The sequence below is a fragment of the Colius striatus genome, chromosome 1 (assembly GCF_028858725.1).
Source record: "Colius striatus isolate bColStr4 chromosome 1, bColStr4.1.hap1, whole genome shotgun sequence".
In the NCBI taxonomy this organism is placed as follows: Eukaryota; Metazoa; Chordata; class Aves; order Coliiformes; family Coliidae; genus Colius; species Colius striatus.
Window position 1 is genome coordinate 161,436,272 of NC_084759.1, and position 17,397 is coordinate 161,453,668.

General features: G+C 45.3%; 1 protein-coding gene across 1 annotated transcript; it reads left to right on the forward strand.

Moving 5' to 3' along the window:
- The first annotated feature begins 12,119 nt into the window (after positions 1 to 12,119).
- DUSP6 (dual specificity phosphatase 6) lies at positions 12,120 to 17,015 on the forward strand. Its single transcript, XM_010198380.2, has 3 exons — positions 12,120 to 13,003; positions 13,639 to 14,076; positions 15,498 to 17,015. Exons 1-3 carry the CDS (start codon positions 12,601 to 12,603, stop codon positions 15,803 to 15,805), a joined length of 1,149 nt encoding a protein of 382 aa, XP_010196682.2. The 5' UTR covers positions 12,120 to 12,600; the 3' UTR covers positions 15,806 to 17,015.
- The last annotated feature ends 382 nt before the right edge of the window (positions 17,016 to 17,397 follow it).

Genomic DNA, 17,397 nt, shown 5'->3' on the forward strand with positions numbered 1-17,397 from the left:
AATCTTTGACACACAGATCTTAGGAATTTATTTGGATTCCTCTGAAAGGATACACCCATCTTCTCTCTTCCAATGATGTTCCTAGAAATGCTATATCTTCTGAAAAAACTCCAAACAGATTTCTTCCTAGAAACCCTCTTTGGACTTCAAGGAAGTAAAGGAGTCAGAGAGCAAAGTCCTATCTGCCAGTTCTGAAGAAGCGTTTTGTACTTCCTCTGAAAGTGAACTAGACCATGTCCATGGAGAAACGTGAGGTGCCCTCTCACAGAAACAAAAACACACCTTGAGTGGCAACAAATGCTCTTCCTGGGCAGATTATAAAGAGCTAAAGAAAATAGTCTCTAAGAATATGTCTGATAATCTAAGAATATGTTGTCTAAAGCATTTTCTCCTCATGCCAGTAAGAAGAGTTCAGAGAGACACCAGACTAGGTAGGCAGCCTGTTTTCAGAGAGAGAGACCACATTTCATGGGGAATTGTTATCTCAGGTTCAGTGGCCTCATTTTGTCTAGACCTTGCTCCTCTCTCAGCCACGGTTCATAATTCCACCCCAGATGAACAAAAGGAGTCTCCTGGCTGTCCCAAACAAGCTCTTGCTCTAAGGGGTGGTCTTAGGTGACAATGCTTAATTCCTTCATTGATGGCTCTTAAAAACCTTCGGTCAGCATGCCTCAGGACACTGCACGTAGGACACACACCCTGGATGCCCAGGAGTTGCTTACAGGCAAACTCTTCAACCCGGAGTCAATGGGGGCAGCTCATACACTTTTGGAGGCCTGACTATGAAGGTCGGTGTGTATGGCTCCACAGGGCAGTTGCTGGCATAGTGGAGGTTCTGGGATGACCTTCACCTTACTTGTAATGCTTGGTTATAGCTCGCCTTGCCACAGCTGGACCTGATCCCTCTGGCATATTTTCCCCATCTCATTTCTACTGTTGCTGTGGCCAAAAGTTCATTTTCTCATGTGCTGAATACAGCTTAATGGATGGTCAGAGTGACTGATCAATTCCAGGCCCTTAGAATAAAAAGCCCTTGGTTAACTTCTCTGCAATTCTGGCCTCATTTGCCTTCTAAAGTAATATGCAATATATTTTTCAGGGATTCAGTTGCAAAATCAATATGCTTATAAATGCAAAAAATCAGTCAACATCGTGGGTCCTATTCCAGACACTACTTTTGCCTTACTATGTCAGCTAACCTAGCTTGAAACACTGCTGCCACACCGCTCACAAGGTGGTGAGGCACTACACCTAAAATGGTTTTCACAGCACGGACTGCTGTTATTCTAATGGCTATGAATTTTCCTATTGTTTCTTGCTCCTATGTTAAGATTACAGTTACTATTTGTTGTGGAACATATTGATGAAGGGAACTGGGTCAATTTCTCTACAGTTGCCCCACCACTAAAACCAGAACAGCTACTGCTCTATTTGTTCCTGGTCCAGTCTCAAGAATACCAATAATCTAACTCGGATGAGGTAGATGGCATCAAAGTGATTGAATCAAGTGATACCTCCTCAATAGAGGGGGATAGGTGATCATCTGACAATAAGCATATTCTGACCACTGTTTCCCCAAAGCAATATATCACTTAGCTTTACTAACTGATAATGAAGTATTCATACATTTACTTTTGTAGGCTTTCAGACCCATCCCCCAGGAAGTCCAGCGAACAAGAGCCTTCAAAGCAAATATCTTATTGCACATTTCTGAGTTGCCCTGAAGCTGAATATTGTGGGTAGATGACCTACCTGTATGTAACAAGTCTTGCCTACCTGACATAGCAGAGGCATCATGTGTGTTGTTAATGAGTCTCAAAGAAGTAGGAGCAATTGTTCTTAAATAATTAGTCTGTGTCTGAATCAAAGAAGATTTAATTTTCTCAGTGAGGATAGAGAGCTCTTGGTATGAAAGAACTCATGCTTATTTGCCTCCAGTTTTCTCTGAGTAACTACGTGAATCAACACGGGTGGTGGCTGAAAGCACTGGGCCAGAGTGAAGAGTGCTCTCAAACCAAGCACTCAATGCAGAAGATTTAGTTCCTTTATTTACTTTGCATAAATCCTGGGGAGGAAATATGAGGCACTGAGAGTCCCTTTGTTTTTGCTCATTGGGTTTAAGCAATTCCTCCTGCACAAATCAGAACAATGAATCCCTTCAGTCCACCAGGCTGTGAGTGATATAAGGCCATGGATTCACGCTGCAGATCTCCAGAATTTTCCAAGTTTTGGAGAAGCAATGCGATGATTGCAGAGGCTTCAGGTTCAAACTTTGAGTCTGCTATTTTCAGAGACAAGTAATAAAATAAACCCCCTTATGCAAAGTGTCTGCTCTGGTATAATGCACAAATCATTAAGCTGGAACATCCAGGCTGAAGTTGTCCTCACTAATTAGGAAAACTCCTAGACAAAAATGTATTTGTCAGTGTCCAAAGTGCACAGGTTATCCCAGTGATTCCTCACCACAGAGTCCTCATTTTACATACTCCCATTGTTGGTGAGGACTTGCTAATACAGACAATGTGCTATGTGAGGACAAGCACCCACACAGCTGGTAGGTTCAGTTCTCTCTCCGATCTCACAGAATGTGTAACAGAGCTCTTCTCTCTGACTGGCTTCTGAAAATATACTTTTTTAGGGGAAGAACATCCCACAGCCATTTGTTGGCTCTCCATGAGCTGTGGACAAATGCCTTTTTGCTAGATGATAACTCAGGCCTGTCATCTGAATGTCCAACACCATTCAGAGTTGTGACCTGGCTCATTAATTGTACCATGAAGGAGATAGTATACCAAGGTCATGATCATTTAAAATATTTCCTGTTTATACAGATTTTTAAAAAATAAAAATAAAATCTATTGGATGGTTTAACTGGAGTGTTTTGGTACAAAAGATGCAACTTGGATGAAATAATAATGAAAACAGTTATCAGAATTGCTTTCATATTTAATCGTTAGAGGGAAATCTTCTCTGAAAATGTCACTTGGACACTGACCTAGTTTGACTAATACTGATATCTTGCCTTTGAGAGAAGGACCAGTTCTTCTTTCCCTCTGTAATATATTTAGAAAAGCAGTCGCCTCACAATTTAATCCACCATGTTTTAGTGAGGTACCAAGTCTTCTCATATTGAATATAGGCTGTAAGGTATTTCAAGTGTTAGTTTGGAGATTGCCTAATCATTCTGCAGCCCCCAAAAAAGGGTATAGGGAAAAAAGTCAGGCAAACTAAAACTCAAAAGAAAAAAAAAAAGAGAGAAAAGGTGTTGAGGGTGGGCGTGATGATGGAAATGCTGATGGGCTCTTGCATTCAGTGGCAGTAATTAGCTTTATCATAGTAAATTCCAGGCATATGGCATAGCAACTTTCACACTCTCTTATATGTTTTAAAACGGTTCTCACAAATGTTCGCCTCACTGTAACTGTGAAAAATTTCCTGCTGTCTCAAGAATAAAACTGCTTCAATATCTTGCCCTGATAACTGGTGCTTAAAAAAATGCCCCCCAAATCCAAGTAAGGTAATGATGTGTGTTTAATGCAAGAGAACAACAATTAGTGTATTTTTGACTGAAAAGAACTCAGTTAAGCTGCCAGAAATGTCAAAAGTTCCTCGCTACCCTGACACTTACGTAATTGTTCTGCAAACACCCACATGCCGGAATAGACCTACTCCACCAAAAATTGCAAGGCTGACTCACCAAGCATTCCTCTACGCATCTGAAGACCTAACCATGTAGGATACATCATCCATAACGTAATTCTAATGTGATTTCCCTGATTCAATAAAATTACACTTCACTCAGGAAAGGAAAAAAAAAAGAAGGAAAAAAAAGAGGGCAATCCATGTCTTCAGGATCCTGCCCACCCATCGCGGAGGAAGCAGCCAAAAATGGCAGCATTGCAGAGGGTATCTGCTCTTCAAAAATCTGCCTGAGGCCCATACAAGGGTAAGGCTGGGATCAGATGTGGTTGGCTGTGGTCTTCTGGATTCTCCTTCCTGAAACAAGATACGGAAACAACTGTACCTACAACCTACTCAGTTTTGACCTCTGTGCTGTGTAACGTTCACCCTTCTGAATCCATTTATTACAGCTGGCCATGAACCTTCTTGTCTGCAGGACAGGGCTCCTCTCCACGCAGCTCATCCTAACCCTGTGCTGAGGCACTGACCTGGCACAGAGCGGAAAAGGTAGCAGGGCAGTGCTGAATCCCAGTCCTTGCTTCATACACATTTCTATCTTCTCTCTTTCAAATTCCACTGTGATACAGAAATACTTAACTTCTCTGACCTGATGAGATTGCCACATGAAATGAAGCAGATGATTGGTACAAAATGGAACTAGGAGCAAAACAAACCGACTTTTGTAACAATTACCAGAAAAAACCTCTAAGAAACAGCAGAGAGGCTCCAATGTATCACTGGAAAACAGAGGGGTGCAGGCATCTCTACCACAACCTCCAGTGAACAGTTGAACAGATTTATGTGCAGTTTAGCCAGAATAGGAAACTTTGCAAAAATGGTTAATACTTTACAGCTATACTACAAAACTGCTTGGAGAAAGCAATAATTTAACATAATTTACCTTTGCAGGATGCTGGTGTCGCCAATGTACCAAGTGAGTAACATAAATTGTGACCACAAACAGTACTGTAATTGTTGTGCCATTGTGCTGTGACATACTGAGTGATGACCTGATATTTGGTATGGGACAGTTCTACCATTGAGGCCTCATAAATATCTAAGCATACTATGCCAGGATAAATTTAACAGCAGTAATTCTCAGTGTTCACAGAGATTACACTTGTACACATCCAGTCTTCAAGGTCTGTTGTAGACTGCAAAGCTCTTAAACACTGAGCAGACCTGGAGAAAACCACCATATCCATGTCTATACCTCAAGATGTATGCCTTTCAAGAGGATTCTGCACATTCAACACTTTCCTAGTAATGGGTAGAATCCAATTCTGCCCCAGATATTTTTTAATACTGCTCCATATTTAGGGCATTATCCTTTCCCCATTTGTTCTACTTACAACAAATTCTTTCTTCTGGTTTCTCTCCCATCAACTAAAGCAGTGAGCTTCCAGATGAAAAGAAACTAATGGGTTGATCTGTGGGACTTTGTGGTAACTGATCCTGCAGTGTAGTTTGGCGGTTTTCTTTTTATGTCCTGGCTTTTTGTTGTTTCAAGGGAGGTGAGGGAGGGCGAAATGTAACAAACTAAACCAGAAAGGTAGGCCCCCGCACCTGCAGGACATGAAGACTTATATCACATGCTGTGCCCTGGAAGCCAGGAACCTGCTGGTGTTTCAAGTTCAGCATGTGATTTGAGTCTTTTTTTTTGTAACATTTTAGCACCTAAGTCAGGCCATAAATTTGGTGCTTCCTGCTTGGTAAACTTTTACCAAACTCTGCCAGCAGGAGGTCACCTGGGAAACCCACAGACTCAGTAGTCAGGAATGCATTCACACCATTTGGTGCAGGTCCTGCCTGGCTCAGAAGAGGTCTTCATGCAGGTCTTTTCATCTGTGAAAAGTTAAGCAGCTGTGCTAAATACGAGTTGCAGGTGCCAGGACATATATCTCTCCATGGCCCTTCCCTGCCCCCTCTCCCTATGACATCCTGAGGCCAAACTGTGTGCTCAGTTCCATGGGGTCCTCAGGACACATTCCAGTGGCCATATAAAAAAAAAGGCAGCAGAAATGTAATTGTTCATGCCTGGGTTGGATTCCCAATTTCCTCTCCTTGGAACCAGAATATATAATAGCTGCTCAGCGTTTTTTTCCATGAATATGTCTGTCTTAGGATCAAGACCCTTTTTCTTACATAATTTGCTGTCCCTGCTCTGCTCCCTGCACAGATGACTTACCCTGCACTGTGCAAACACAGTGCTTGTTTACTCCTTTTACCATCTAGAACAAGCCTTCAGCCATACCAAGGGCAGGCTTTATTACCATAGTCAGAACAGGAGAGAGATTTGGGAGCAGGGGACCTCATAAATGCACAGGAAAAGAAGTCTTTAGGCCTGGAAAATGAGGACTGCTTTCTATACTCACTTGATGTTATCAGGTTTGCTCCCTTGTAAGATAAGCGAATTGGATGAAAATGGGACAGTGCTATTGAAAGAACACACTTTAGTGAGAGCACTAATGCCTCCCCAGGTAAGCCCACATGTTAGTGCCTAGTAAGCCCTCCCAAGCACATCAAAATGGGCACCACTAAAGAGATTACAGCATTTCCTCAGCAGCCTCCTCTGGTGGGACGTATGTGTCCAGTGTAGCGTGATATAGGCTGTCTCTGAATAGCAGGCAACAGCAGAGAGAAGCACACCAGCATGAAAAACATGAAAACACACTTTGAGCACTACTAAACTCTTTGGTACTGGCAAAGAAAGAATATAAGTGCATTGTCATCCCAATAGAAACAGAGCATGATATCCCTGCATTATGGATCAAGACCTTTGCATAGGAGTTGCTATTTTCACAGAATTACAGAATCTGAAGGGTTGGAAAGGATCTCAAAAGATTATCTAGTCCAATGTTTTTCCTCAGCTAAGATAACGGTACCATATGAATGTGGATTCCAACTAATGGGCTAATATATTTCTTTAATCATTGCCACCCAATTTAGAAGTGTATCTGTATTTTTATGCAACCACAGTCTCAGTAAGGCTTTTAAAATTTAGTCTGATTCCCGTTTTTGCCCCTATAGTGCAGTCCATTATTACATGGAAGTTTTAAAATTAACATGTAGTTAATTATAAGAAAAGTGTGCACACACATAGCCTTGTGTTCTCTTCACATTTATTATTGTTACAACAGAGCTGCCCACCTGTGCTACGTTTCTTTCACCAGCAGAATGTAACCCCCTGGGAAGTGATACACAGGTCGGTGCTACCAAAACTGACATTACCAATGTCAGTACCTGGTGGGAAAAAAAAGGACAAAAAAGAAAAGTTTAGAGTGCTGGCCTGCGTGCTTGGTCACTGGGAGGCTGACTAAGCGTGTCTTTCACTGCTCTCCTGTAAGCTTAGTTCTACTCTCTAAGAAAGGAGAATCCTACAGCCATTAACAAACTGATGTCAAACAAAACTGTTCACCTTTGCACACCCTGAGGAACCATTTGGAGAACTTGCATATGAGCTACATTCAGAAGGGAACTTAGTTTATACAAAAAAAAAAAAAAAAAAAAGAAGCCAAAAGAAAACAAATTCTTTTGACTAAATGCAAGCCTGTAGTGGCTGTTAAGTATTTTAAACCCTCGTTCCTAAGTAATTGCTAATTTAATTACTTTATTACAAGGCACAATTAAATATGTGCTTTAGGTCATCCAGCTATTTGCTGTTTCAAGGAAAGCACTTGAGTGAAAAGGATTTCCTAAATGGAGTCATTCAGTGTTTTATTTCTCCAACTTTGGGAATTATTTTAGATGTGAATAATTGGACATTGAATAATCAGTTAAATGTCATTTCCATAAATTGTTTGCGCTTTACATAAGACTAATTAAATGCTTTATAAGCCACTTTTGTTCTCCCTTTGAGGCACCCTGCACTAACCAGTTTTGCACCATACTTTATGGTCAGTTTGGCCTAGGATGATTATCTCTCTTTTCAAATAGACAGTTCACACAAACCAACACAGACAAGCCATTAATTCTCACTTTTACTGAATTTGAAAAGAACCATGAGAGGGAATTCCAGATAAACCTAGAAGTGACGATCACAGACTGTAAGATAAGCACCTAAAACTAAGGTCTGGTTACAGTAAGCACTGTTTAGAGACAGTGAAGAGAACTCAGCAGCTTCGGAGTGCAGCTCGTCCTCACTAAAGATCCCCTAGAAGTGATTATTAAGAAAAACCACTAGCTAAGATGGGAACATTTAGCTTCTGACTGACTACCTAGCTGAATCCCAGGCTGCAGGTTCAGTCAAAGCTGACAGTCAAGATCCTCAAAATTCTTGCCCAACTGTGACCTGTCATCAGAGAAATCTGTCTCCACTACATTTTCCAAGTTCTTGTGTATCTAGAGTTGAGTTGAATTGGCATCTCTATCAAAATTCTGATGCCAGCATGTTTAACCTCCTTGGACTTCTCTAGCAGGCAATCTTAGACCGTACTTCATCTGCCCGCCATGAAGCAGTGCAGAGACAGACAGTGTCTCTGCCACTTTGATTGTCATCAGTGGCACATGGAAAACCAAGACTGGAGTCCCTGCTTTCATAAATATTGATTGAGGCAACGTGGGAAAAGTCTAACAAAAGAAGCAGAAAATGTTTTCCTAATTTAGGCTCCATCTTCTCATGGAAAGACAGGCTCCTATTGAATTCTGCTCCAAATCAAGTAGGAGAGAGGCATAGCCTGCATCTTTAGAGGAAGAAAGCACTTACATAAGTAAAAAGCTTTTCCATCCCTGATGTCTAATGCAAGGAGAAACTTCCTTGGTACCTAGCCTCCTGAGGATGCCTCTGCATCTCTGCATCAGTATCCCAGGCTGCAGAGTATCTCAGAGTGGCCCAGATGGTCTGGTTTCAAAATATCATAGATACTTGACTTTTTGTACTTCTCTCTTCCATTACACTAGGCAGGTAGCCTGTCTGCTTAATTCATGGCCAGGGCTTCTATTACAGAGAGAAACATGAAGGAATATTGGGCAAAGTGACATTGAATTTAATTCTCCAGCATCCATGCAAGGCTCTTGTCCTCTGTGTCTTCATCTCTGGCCAGGACAAGCTCAGGCTATAAGCACTCACACAGATCTATTCCAGGCACCTAGGGAATAGATCTAGGAGATCTATTCCATAAAGCGAAAGGTTAATGCTCCAAAAGCCGGGAAAATAGGCTTTTTGTGATAAGTAAGTTTTGAGCTAGGCTAAGGAGTTTTCATTCACAGCCAGGGAGGTATAAAATCCAAACAAAATAAAATTAACCCCACTCAGAAAGAAACACTGTAGGTTCAAAAGCTAACTCTGTCAGTGACTGGGTGAATGAGGGGATCATGGTTAAAAGGAATAGGCTTTTCTTGCTGACCATATACTATAAAAACTTCTGGAACTTGGGAAGGGTATAGTGATTGCCTGGTGAGGCTTACATTGTAGATCTGGTCTCTGACAAATCATCAAATGGTAGCATTGTTAACCGAATCCACTCCTGCATCCCTCAGTGACTGAGTGGTTCAGACAGAGAGAGGAAAACTGAGCACATATATGCATGCAAATGTAAAGTTAACAATGTGCCACATAGTTTTCATACTCCTTTAGAGTTCTTCAGATGGTGTGTACTGAGGGATGTACTACTAAAAATTCAGAGGGTGTAATCTGTATCTTACTCTGCTGCAGTGCAAATTCTCCTGCCTGGCTCCCAGCTTGCTAAATGCCACCCTCAGACTGCTGCCATGCAATGAGCTGGCTATAGCCATCATCATTACAAGTCTCTGCCCCCAGTTCCACTTGAGAAATGCAAGTCTCTTGAGTGTGCTTCATCTAACATTTTATTGCCTTCATATACTTAACCTCAATGCTTGTAACATTTCAATCAGATTTGACAGTACTAATGATAAAAATCTCTTTAAATGCTATCATTATTTATTGTTGCATTACTACTAGGCAGGTATCTATCTCCAAGGGTTTGATAAACTGCTTGCATAATATGTGGCTTTCCATTAAAATGTTGAATGATTAAGATTTTTATTTTCAACCACTGCCATAAAACATCACTGAAAAATGCCCTGAAGATGATAATCAGAACATATTTTCTTCCTAAAATATTTTAGTTATCAGAGAGGCAAGTTTACTTCCATCAAACACTTCCATATTCATGGAAGGTAATGTCAAGCTTGTTCAGTTTTCTTCAAATCCTAACTCTGCAATATGTTGATGATTTTCTATGCATCTTCATTTTAAAACAAATGAGCAACAAGAAATGTTTGGGATAGTTGTAAGACAAGAATTGCATTACACTGCACGTGAAGAGATAACTACAGCCAACATGGTTTGAGAATTTTTATTTCAGTTGCTCATGCTTTGCAGAACTTTCATTTCCAGAACTTCAGTTCCCTAAGCCTGAAATCCATGGTTAGTAAGGTTGAGGTCTGGGTTACATTAGTTTGTAAAATTTGAACCATTTTTGATCTGATATACCTGAGAAGAAGGATAAAGAATAAATATGCTGCTAATTTTAAAGAGGGGAAAAAAACAAGTAGTACATTATGACACAATTATTCATTTTACCAGAACTGCGCTATTTATCATACTAAAGGAGAGTGCCCAATGGTACCAGCCACAAAGAATATGCTGTCCTGCCTGAGACCCTGACACGGGTGAAAATAAGAGACCTAAATATGGTGGGAGAAGGGGGGAGTAACAACAAATAATTAGAAATCAGAGGCTCCTGCTTTGATCTGTCACTGCTCTGAACATTTGAACACCATACTCTCAATACACAAGGCTGAAGAGCAAGTGAAGCACGTGTTAAGAACAGTCTCGAAACTCTTGAACAAGGCAGGACAATGATGGGCAAGGTGAGATGGATAATTTTCTCTCCGAGATGTAGGACAAGGTATGTGGTATGTGTCCAGCAAGCTGCATATCAAACTGTCCAAATTCCCCTCTCTAGAGGCTGGGCAAGTTTTGTGTAACACTTCAGTCTCCCTTCTAAGCCTTTGAAAAAAACAGCAAGTAGATATCTTCTCAAAGTCCCTGCTGGGAAGGATGTCGTTAATGCCATCTGGGTGCTGGCCTTGCTTGAAACTGCAAGGACTGACGTGCCAACTTTAATTAACATCACAGATGTTTTCTGCACCGAACCGTCCATGCTACTATTTGTTCCTAGGGTCAACGCTCTCCAGCCACCCACTACCTAAAGACCTCCTTCAGCTGGGGTTAAAAATAATGAGCCCGAAGCACAGCAGCAGTGTAAACGAGATTAGCCTCTTCAGAACAATTTTACCCCCAAAGAGATGATGGCGACGGGATTAGCATTTAGGCCAGGCCTATCTTTATATATTTTCGCTCCTCGCTTTTCACTTACCCGTTTACTAACCCGCACCTTGGTACAGCCGGTTCAACCTCCGGCCCCATTCTACCGGCGCCGCTCCGCCTGGTCCCCCTCAGCCCCTGCTACAGCGGCGCCGGGCGCCGCACCCCTCCCTCCCTCCCTCCCCTGCCGCGGCCGAGGCCGCAGCGCCCTTCCGCCTGGCCGGGGGAAAGCTCCGGGCAGCGGGAGGAGCCGCCGCGACGGCCGCCAGGTGCGGAGCCGGACCGGGCCGGGCCGCTTCCCGCGCCGCCGGGGGTGGCTGCGGGCCCCATGCCACGGCCCAGCGAGCGCAATTGAGCAAGCGACTGCCCGGAGAGACCAGCCACACCGAGGCGGGCCGCTTTCCCCGGCCACAGCTTTAGGGCGGCCCTGTACGGGCTTTAGCAGCACCCCCAGGCTGTTCCCGAGGCGGGGCTGGCTCCCCGGCTGCGCTCCCGGCGCCGAATAAAGCCGGGCCGCGTAGGAAGAGATTAGGTCGGGGTTTACCCTTCGCCCGTGTAGAGATCAGCTGAGGACAGAGGCTACCCGCCTCCCTAAAAATGGGATTCCCGCTACGCCCTAATGAAAAGCCGGACCGCGATCGGCGCTGGGGAATTCGGGGTGAGGGAGGAAGCGTACGCGGCCATCCCCCTGTCCGCAGCTGCCAGATCGAAGTGGGATAGAAAATACGGAGGGAGAGAAAAGGTGCCTTTTGTTGGTCCGGCGGCTGCGCCGCGGCGGGGGGGGCGGAGGCGGAGGCGGGGCCGCGGCCCCTCACCTGCCCCCGCCGCCCCCGCCCGCCACGCCGCGCCGCGGCTGCCGCTTGTTTGCACTCGGCTTATCCGGAGCGGAAATTCCTTTCCGTTTTTGTGAATGACAAACTCATTAACGATTCATCAACACAACCTGTTCCAGCCGGCCCGTCGCCGCGGCAACAGCCCCTTCCGCGCGCCCCCATTGGCTGCGCCGGAGAATGTATCCATTGAGGCGTCCCGCGGTTGTGCCCATTGAGGAGCTGCCGGGCTGCGCGGGGCCGCGGCTGCGGGGCGCAGCGGCGGCGGCAGCGGCGCGGGGGAAAGGGGGGAAGCAGGGGACAGGCGGCGGGGCCACTGCCGCGGCGTTGCGAGGCGGGCAGCCCCGCTCGGCGGCACGTTAATTGGATTTCATTCACGCGGGGCGGAGGAGAAGCCCAAGGGCTCTGGCTGCAGCGGCGATTAGGCAGGTTCATTCAGGGATTCATTGACAAAAAAAATACCCACCAGAGGAGAGCGGGCAGGCTGGCTGCGCGCACGCAGCCACACAGACACACACACACACATACACAACCAGAGACCACACTTAGAGACACACACACACACACACACACACACACACACGCGAGCGCCGAGGCTGCTTCTGCCTACCCGTGACTCCACCGCCGCCCGGCGCGGGGGAGGCGGCGCGGGGGGGCTGCGTGATTCATTTTCCTTGGGCGGAGGGAGATAAGTTGTGTGGAGTTGGAGGGGTGCAGCCCGCCCGCCGAGCCAGCCGCATGTTTCTGTGAGAGAGAGGGGCGCTTCAGGAGCACACTGCGGTCCCCCCGTCCTTCCTCATGCTAGATACGTTCAGACCCGTCCCTTTCGCATCGGAAATGGCGATTAGTAAATCCGTCGCGTGGCTGAACGAGCAGCTGGAGATGGGCAACGACCGGCTGCTGCTGATGGACTGTCGGCCGCAAGAGTTATACGAGTCGTCCCACATCGAGTCGGCCATCAACGTGGCCATCCCCGGTATCATGCTGCGGCGGCTGCAGAAGGGCAACCTGCCGCTGCGCTCCCTCGTCGCCAGCAGCGAGGAGGACCGGGAGCGCTTCGCCCGCCGGTGCGGCACCGACACCGTGGTGCTGTACGACGAGCACAGCCGCGACTGGAACGAGAACACGGGCGGCGAGTCCGTGCTGGGGCTGCTCCTCAAGCGTCTCAAAGACGAAGGCTGCAAGGCGTTTTATCTGGAAGGTGAGAAAGGCCGCCTGGGGTTGAGGGGGAGATCGCTACCTGCTTGGGGGCCCGGGGCTATGGGTGGTGGGGGAGCGAGCGCCCCGGCTCGACGATGCGGCTCTCTGGCCGGGGAAAGGATAAGGGGGTGTCCGCAGCGTCCCCCGGGCATTGCACACTGACATTCCGGGAGGACGCTGGCCTAGGCAGGGGGGATATTCCCCTTACCCTATTTCCCCACCTCCCCTCGCACTCAGCATCCCTGTCCTCGCTTTATTTAAAGAGACTTTGAGGACGAGAATCGCTGTTGGCAGTGCGGGGAGGACGGGACTAATGGGGATCCCAGCATGAACCGGGGACAGCAGAAAGGACTGCTGCCGAGACTGAGGTCCCCGCAGGGCGAAGCGGCACAAAGCTTTAATCCTGAATGTGCTGAGCCCTCTGCTGCAGCAGGGATTTTCTTAAACCTTCTCCTGGGTTAGTTCGTTTGTGTGAATGTGACACTTTTTTTTTTTTCTTTCTTTCTTTGTCTTTCCCGGGGCTCGAGAGGTTGGGAAACAGATGGCCCTTTGCAGACAGGGCTGTACCAGAGAACTAAAGTCGATTTGCCATCTTTGGTCAGGTTGCATTTTTTTTCCCCCCCCTTTTCTCCCTAGGTGGTTTCAGCAAGTTCCAGGCCGAGTTTGCCCTGCACTGCGAAACTAACCTAGACAGTTCGTGTAGCAGCAGCTCTCCTCCTTTGCCAGTCCTGGGTTTGGGAGGCCTCAGAATCAGCTCCGATTCCTCCTCAGACATCGAATCTGACATTGACAGAGACCCCAATAGTGCCACCGATTCCGATGGCAGCCCTCTTTCCAACAACCAGCCTTCCTTCCCGGTGGAGATTTTACCCTACCTCTACTTAGGCTGTGCCAAGGACTCCACTAATCTGGACGTTTTAGAAGAGTTTGGTATTAAGTACATCTTGAATGTTACCCCCAACCTGCCTAATCTCTTTGAAAACGCCGGTGAATTCAAGTACAAACAGATCCCGATCTCTGACCACTGGAGCCAAAACCTGTCGCAGTTCTTTCCCGAGGCTATCTCCTTCATAGGTGAGATCCGGTTATTTGCTGACAGCTACGTGTCAAGCGGCAAAATTTAATTTGTTTTGCAGAATTTCGGGAGATTTTGGGCGAGAAGCTGTAGCAGTATTCCTGAAAGTCTCTGGGGGATGCTTCGCTCCCTGGTTTTAAAAGCAGATTGAGGGGCAGATGGAGGCTAGTTTTGGAGGAGCCCCAGTGAACTATATGCGACGTTTGTGGATTGCAAACGCGTGCCTGGTTTGCTTGGCTGTGGGATACCTCCTTGAGCCATCTGGGTCGAATCTGGGGACTTGAGCAATATGCAGGATGAAGGGTCTTTATAAATCTCTTCCTGGCTCAGGGGATGGGGTAGAAAGGGTGGTAAATGAGCCTGCGGTTGATGGCTTATTCGGTTGGGGGGAGTGGGGGGGGGGGGGGGGGGATGTTTGGGTTTTTTTGTTTCTTCTTGAGAATACTGAAGAGCAATGTAATAAAAAGAAACGACCTGGGAAGCTGACTTTAGCTTTTAAATACAAGTTATTCATAAACAGTGTCCCTGGCAAATGTATAGTCGGAGCTTTAATTAAATCTTGTGGTAATAATGATATACCTCTCAGGCACGGTGCCTCGGTTAGCCAGCTCTCAGACGTTATCCATCAGCTTTGAAAAGACGTTGCCTTGGGTTCACGGAGTTCCGATTAAAATTTGCTCTCCCCTTCGTTTCGGGGAGGACTACAATCACCCCCTTCGGGATGAGGTGGGGTGGGCATCGCGTTATCTATAGGGAAGCTGTGCTGTAATCCGGTTGAATGATACCGGTAATAGTGGAGAATGTGGGTAATCTGAGCCCAGCAGGAAGAAATGTGGGCTGGAAGCCACAAAGAAACTAATCTCCAGGCATTGTAATGCATTTCCTATTACAAAGGAACCCATTTTCAACCAATGTTGACATCCTGTTCCTCCTAATGGGCTGTCCCCTGTGACTTCCCTCATTCTTTTAAAATGCCTGAATACCTCCATTGTTAGCTGCACAACAGTTGGAGAATAATTTAATAGACCTTTGCAGTCTGCTGGTCTGTATAAAAGGCATTCAATGACATATTGCAGGATTTCCATGCTGGGGCAAGGGGACTGTAAGAATTTAAGGCAAATCTCCAGGCAAAAGCTGCCTTTTAAAACTTGACTTTTAAAGGAGCGTCACGCAGCGTATCCTGCTCTCTTTGTCTCTTGGTTTTCTCAGATATTGGACTCGGGTACATATACATAGGGGGGGTGGATTCTCCTCTTGTCCTGGTTTTAAGATGGAAGAGTTAACTCTTGCGTTGCGCTGCTGGCCGCTGGGATCAAGATCGTGCTTTCTTCCTACTTGATACTAATCTCACTTGTGTTGAGAGATCAGTTACCAACCCCATGTCTTATGTGTCCTTCTTTGCCTCTTTGTCTCTGTTCAGATGAAGCACGGGGGAAGAACTGCGGCGTCCTGGTGCATTGCTTAGCAGGGATCAGCCGCTCGGTCACAGTGACAGTGGCCTACCTCATGCAGAAGCTCAACTTGTCTATGAATGATGCCTACGATATCGTCAAGATGAAGAAGTCCAACATTTCACCCAACTTCAATTTCATGGGTCAGTTGCTAGACTTTGAGCGGACTCTGGGGCTGAGTAGCCCCTGTGACAATCGAGTGCCGAACCAGCAGCTGTACTTCACCACCCCTTCCAACCAGAACGTCTTCCAGGTGGATTCCCTGCAGTCCACGTGAGCTCTTGCTGCCTCCCTTCTCCTGTCCGTTTCATGAGGTCACTCCTCAGTGATTTCTCCTTGGCAGTGATAAAGAAAACACAGCTTTCTCTTTTTCTGGCCTCTGCTATCCTACAGCAGCAGCCAGTGCAGCTAGGAAAGGTTACACAGTGTGGGATTGGCTCTTGTGAAGGGAGGGAAGGTGATGAGCCTGTTGGGAAGATCGTGGTGACCAAGTGGCAGGTGGGCAGTGTGCTCATCACTGCTTGGGCAGTGGCTTGGGTCCGAGGACTTCCAGAGGGGTGTAGGGTAAGGCTGGACAGGCTGAGCACATGTTCTCTAGAGACTGGAACTGTCCTGCTTCCCTCTCTGGTTTTGGATCTGTGATACACATCTTTGTCTTCAGTGAAGACTGGTTATTTTTGTTTGTTTGTTTGTTTATTTTAACTTAGAGGAGCCAAAGAGATTTCAGCTTAGTGTATTTGGAGTACATGTTTGCCAGGAGCTCAGTAGTATTCTACTCGATCAATGTAAATATTTAATCTTAAGTGGATTTGCTTTTTTTTTTTTTTTTTGGATTCACATGTATTCAAGAAATCAAACCAAGGAACATCTATGTTTTTGTTATTTTCATAAATCCTGCTTTACTTGTATGTTCATTTTTTCATTGCAAATAGTATATTTGCAGCATGCTTAATTTTATTGTTCAACTCAAGCAAGGTTTCTGTAAGGGAGAAATGGCAATGATGAGGAGTTTGCAAATCGTGTTTTGTGAGCAAGTACAGTCCCTTCTCTCATATATCTTTCTTTTCCTTGTGGTGATTTTTTTTTTTCTTTCACACTCTTGCTGTAGGTTCCACATGATATATATTTTTAAATTAAATTAATTTTTTGCCTTACCTTTTGTAAATACATCATCTAGGAGCAGATTTGTCTTTGAATGCGAAAGATTTTTGATCACTTTTTAAAACTTTCAGATGTGCTAAACAGTGCATTACCTCTGTACAAATTCTTCAGGGAGCTTCACCTCAAATGCAATATTTTGTGTCTTTTTTTGTTTTTGTATAAAACTGGAAGTGTGTGCAAGTGTTTGTACCTGTGTGTACACACAGTGAACCTGCACATGGTTGCCAATAAGGGAGAGTCTAATTCACGATGTAAAAGTTTTAAGATGGAATTTATTATAAGAATGTAAAATCTTAAATTATTAATAAATAAATAACTATTTTTGGCTATGGAGAACTTGGCTGGTTTATTTCCCTCCCTTCTGAGTGGGTGTGGTTAATGGCACATACACATATGGTTATGTTTAAAGGTAATGAGTGCTTTCAGTAGGTTTTGTACAGCCCCTAAAACAACAAAGCCTTGAATTTCCCCTTTGGTCCACTGGTGCCTAAATGAATAAACAGTGCATGTGCTGGATTCTTGTCTTGCTTTGGTGAAGGGAATGCTTTTTGAAGACCATTTAGGATAATTGCAAAATATTCCAGTGTCATTTCGCTACCCCACCCAGAGATGCACCTGATCCTGGACCAGGACCAGGATTTTTTTTCTTCTCTCTTCTTATTTATTTATTCTTAAAAGACTAATGACATCTTGGTTTCTGCATTTGTT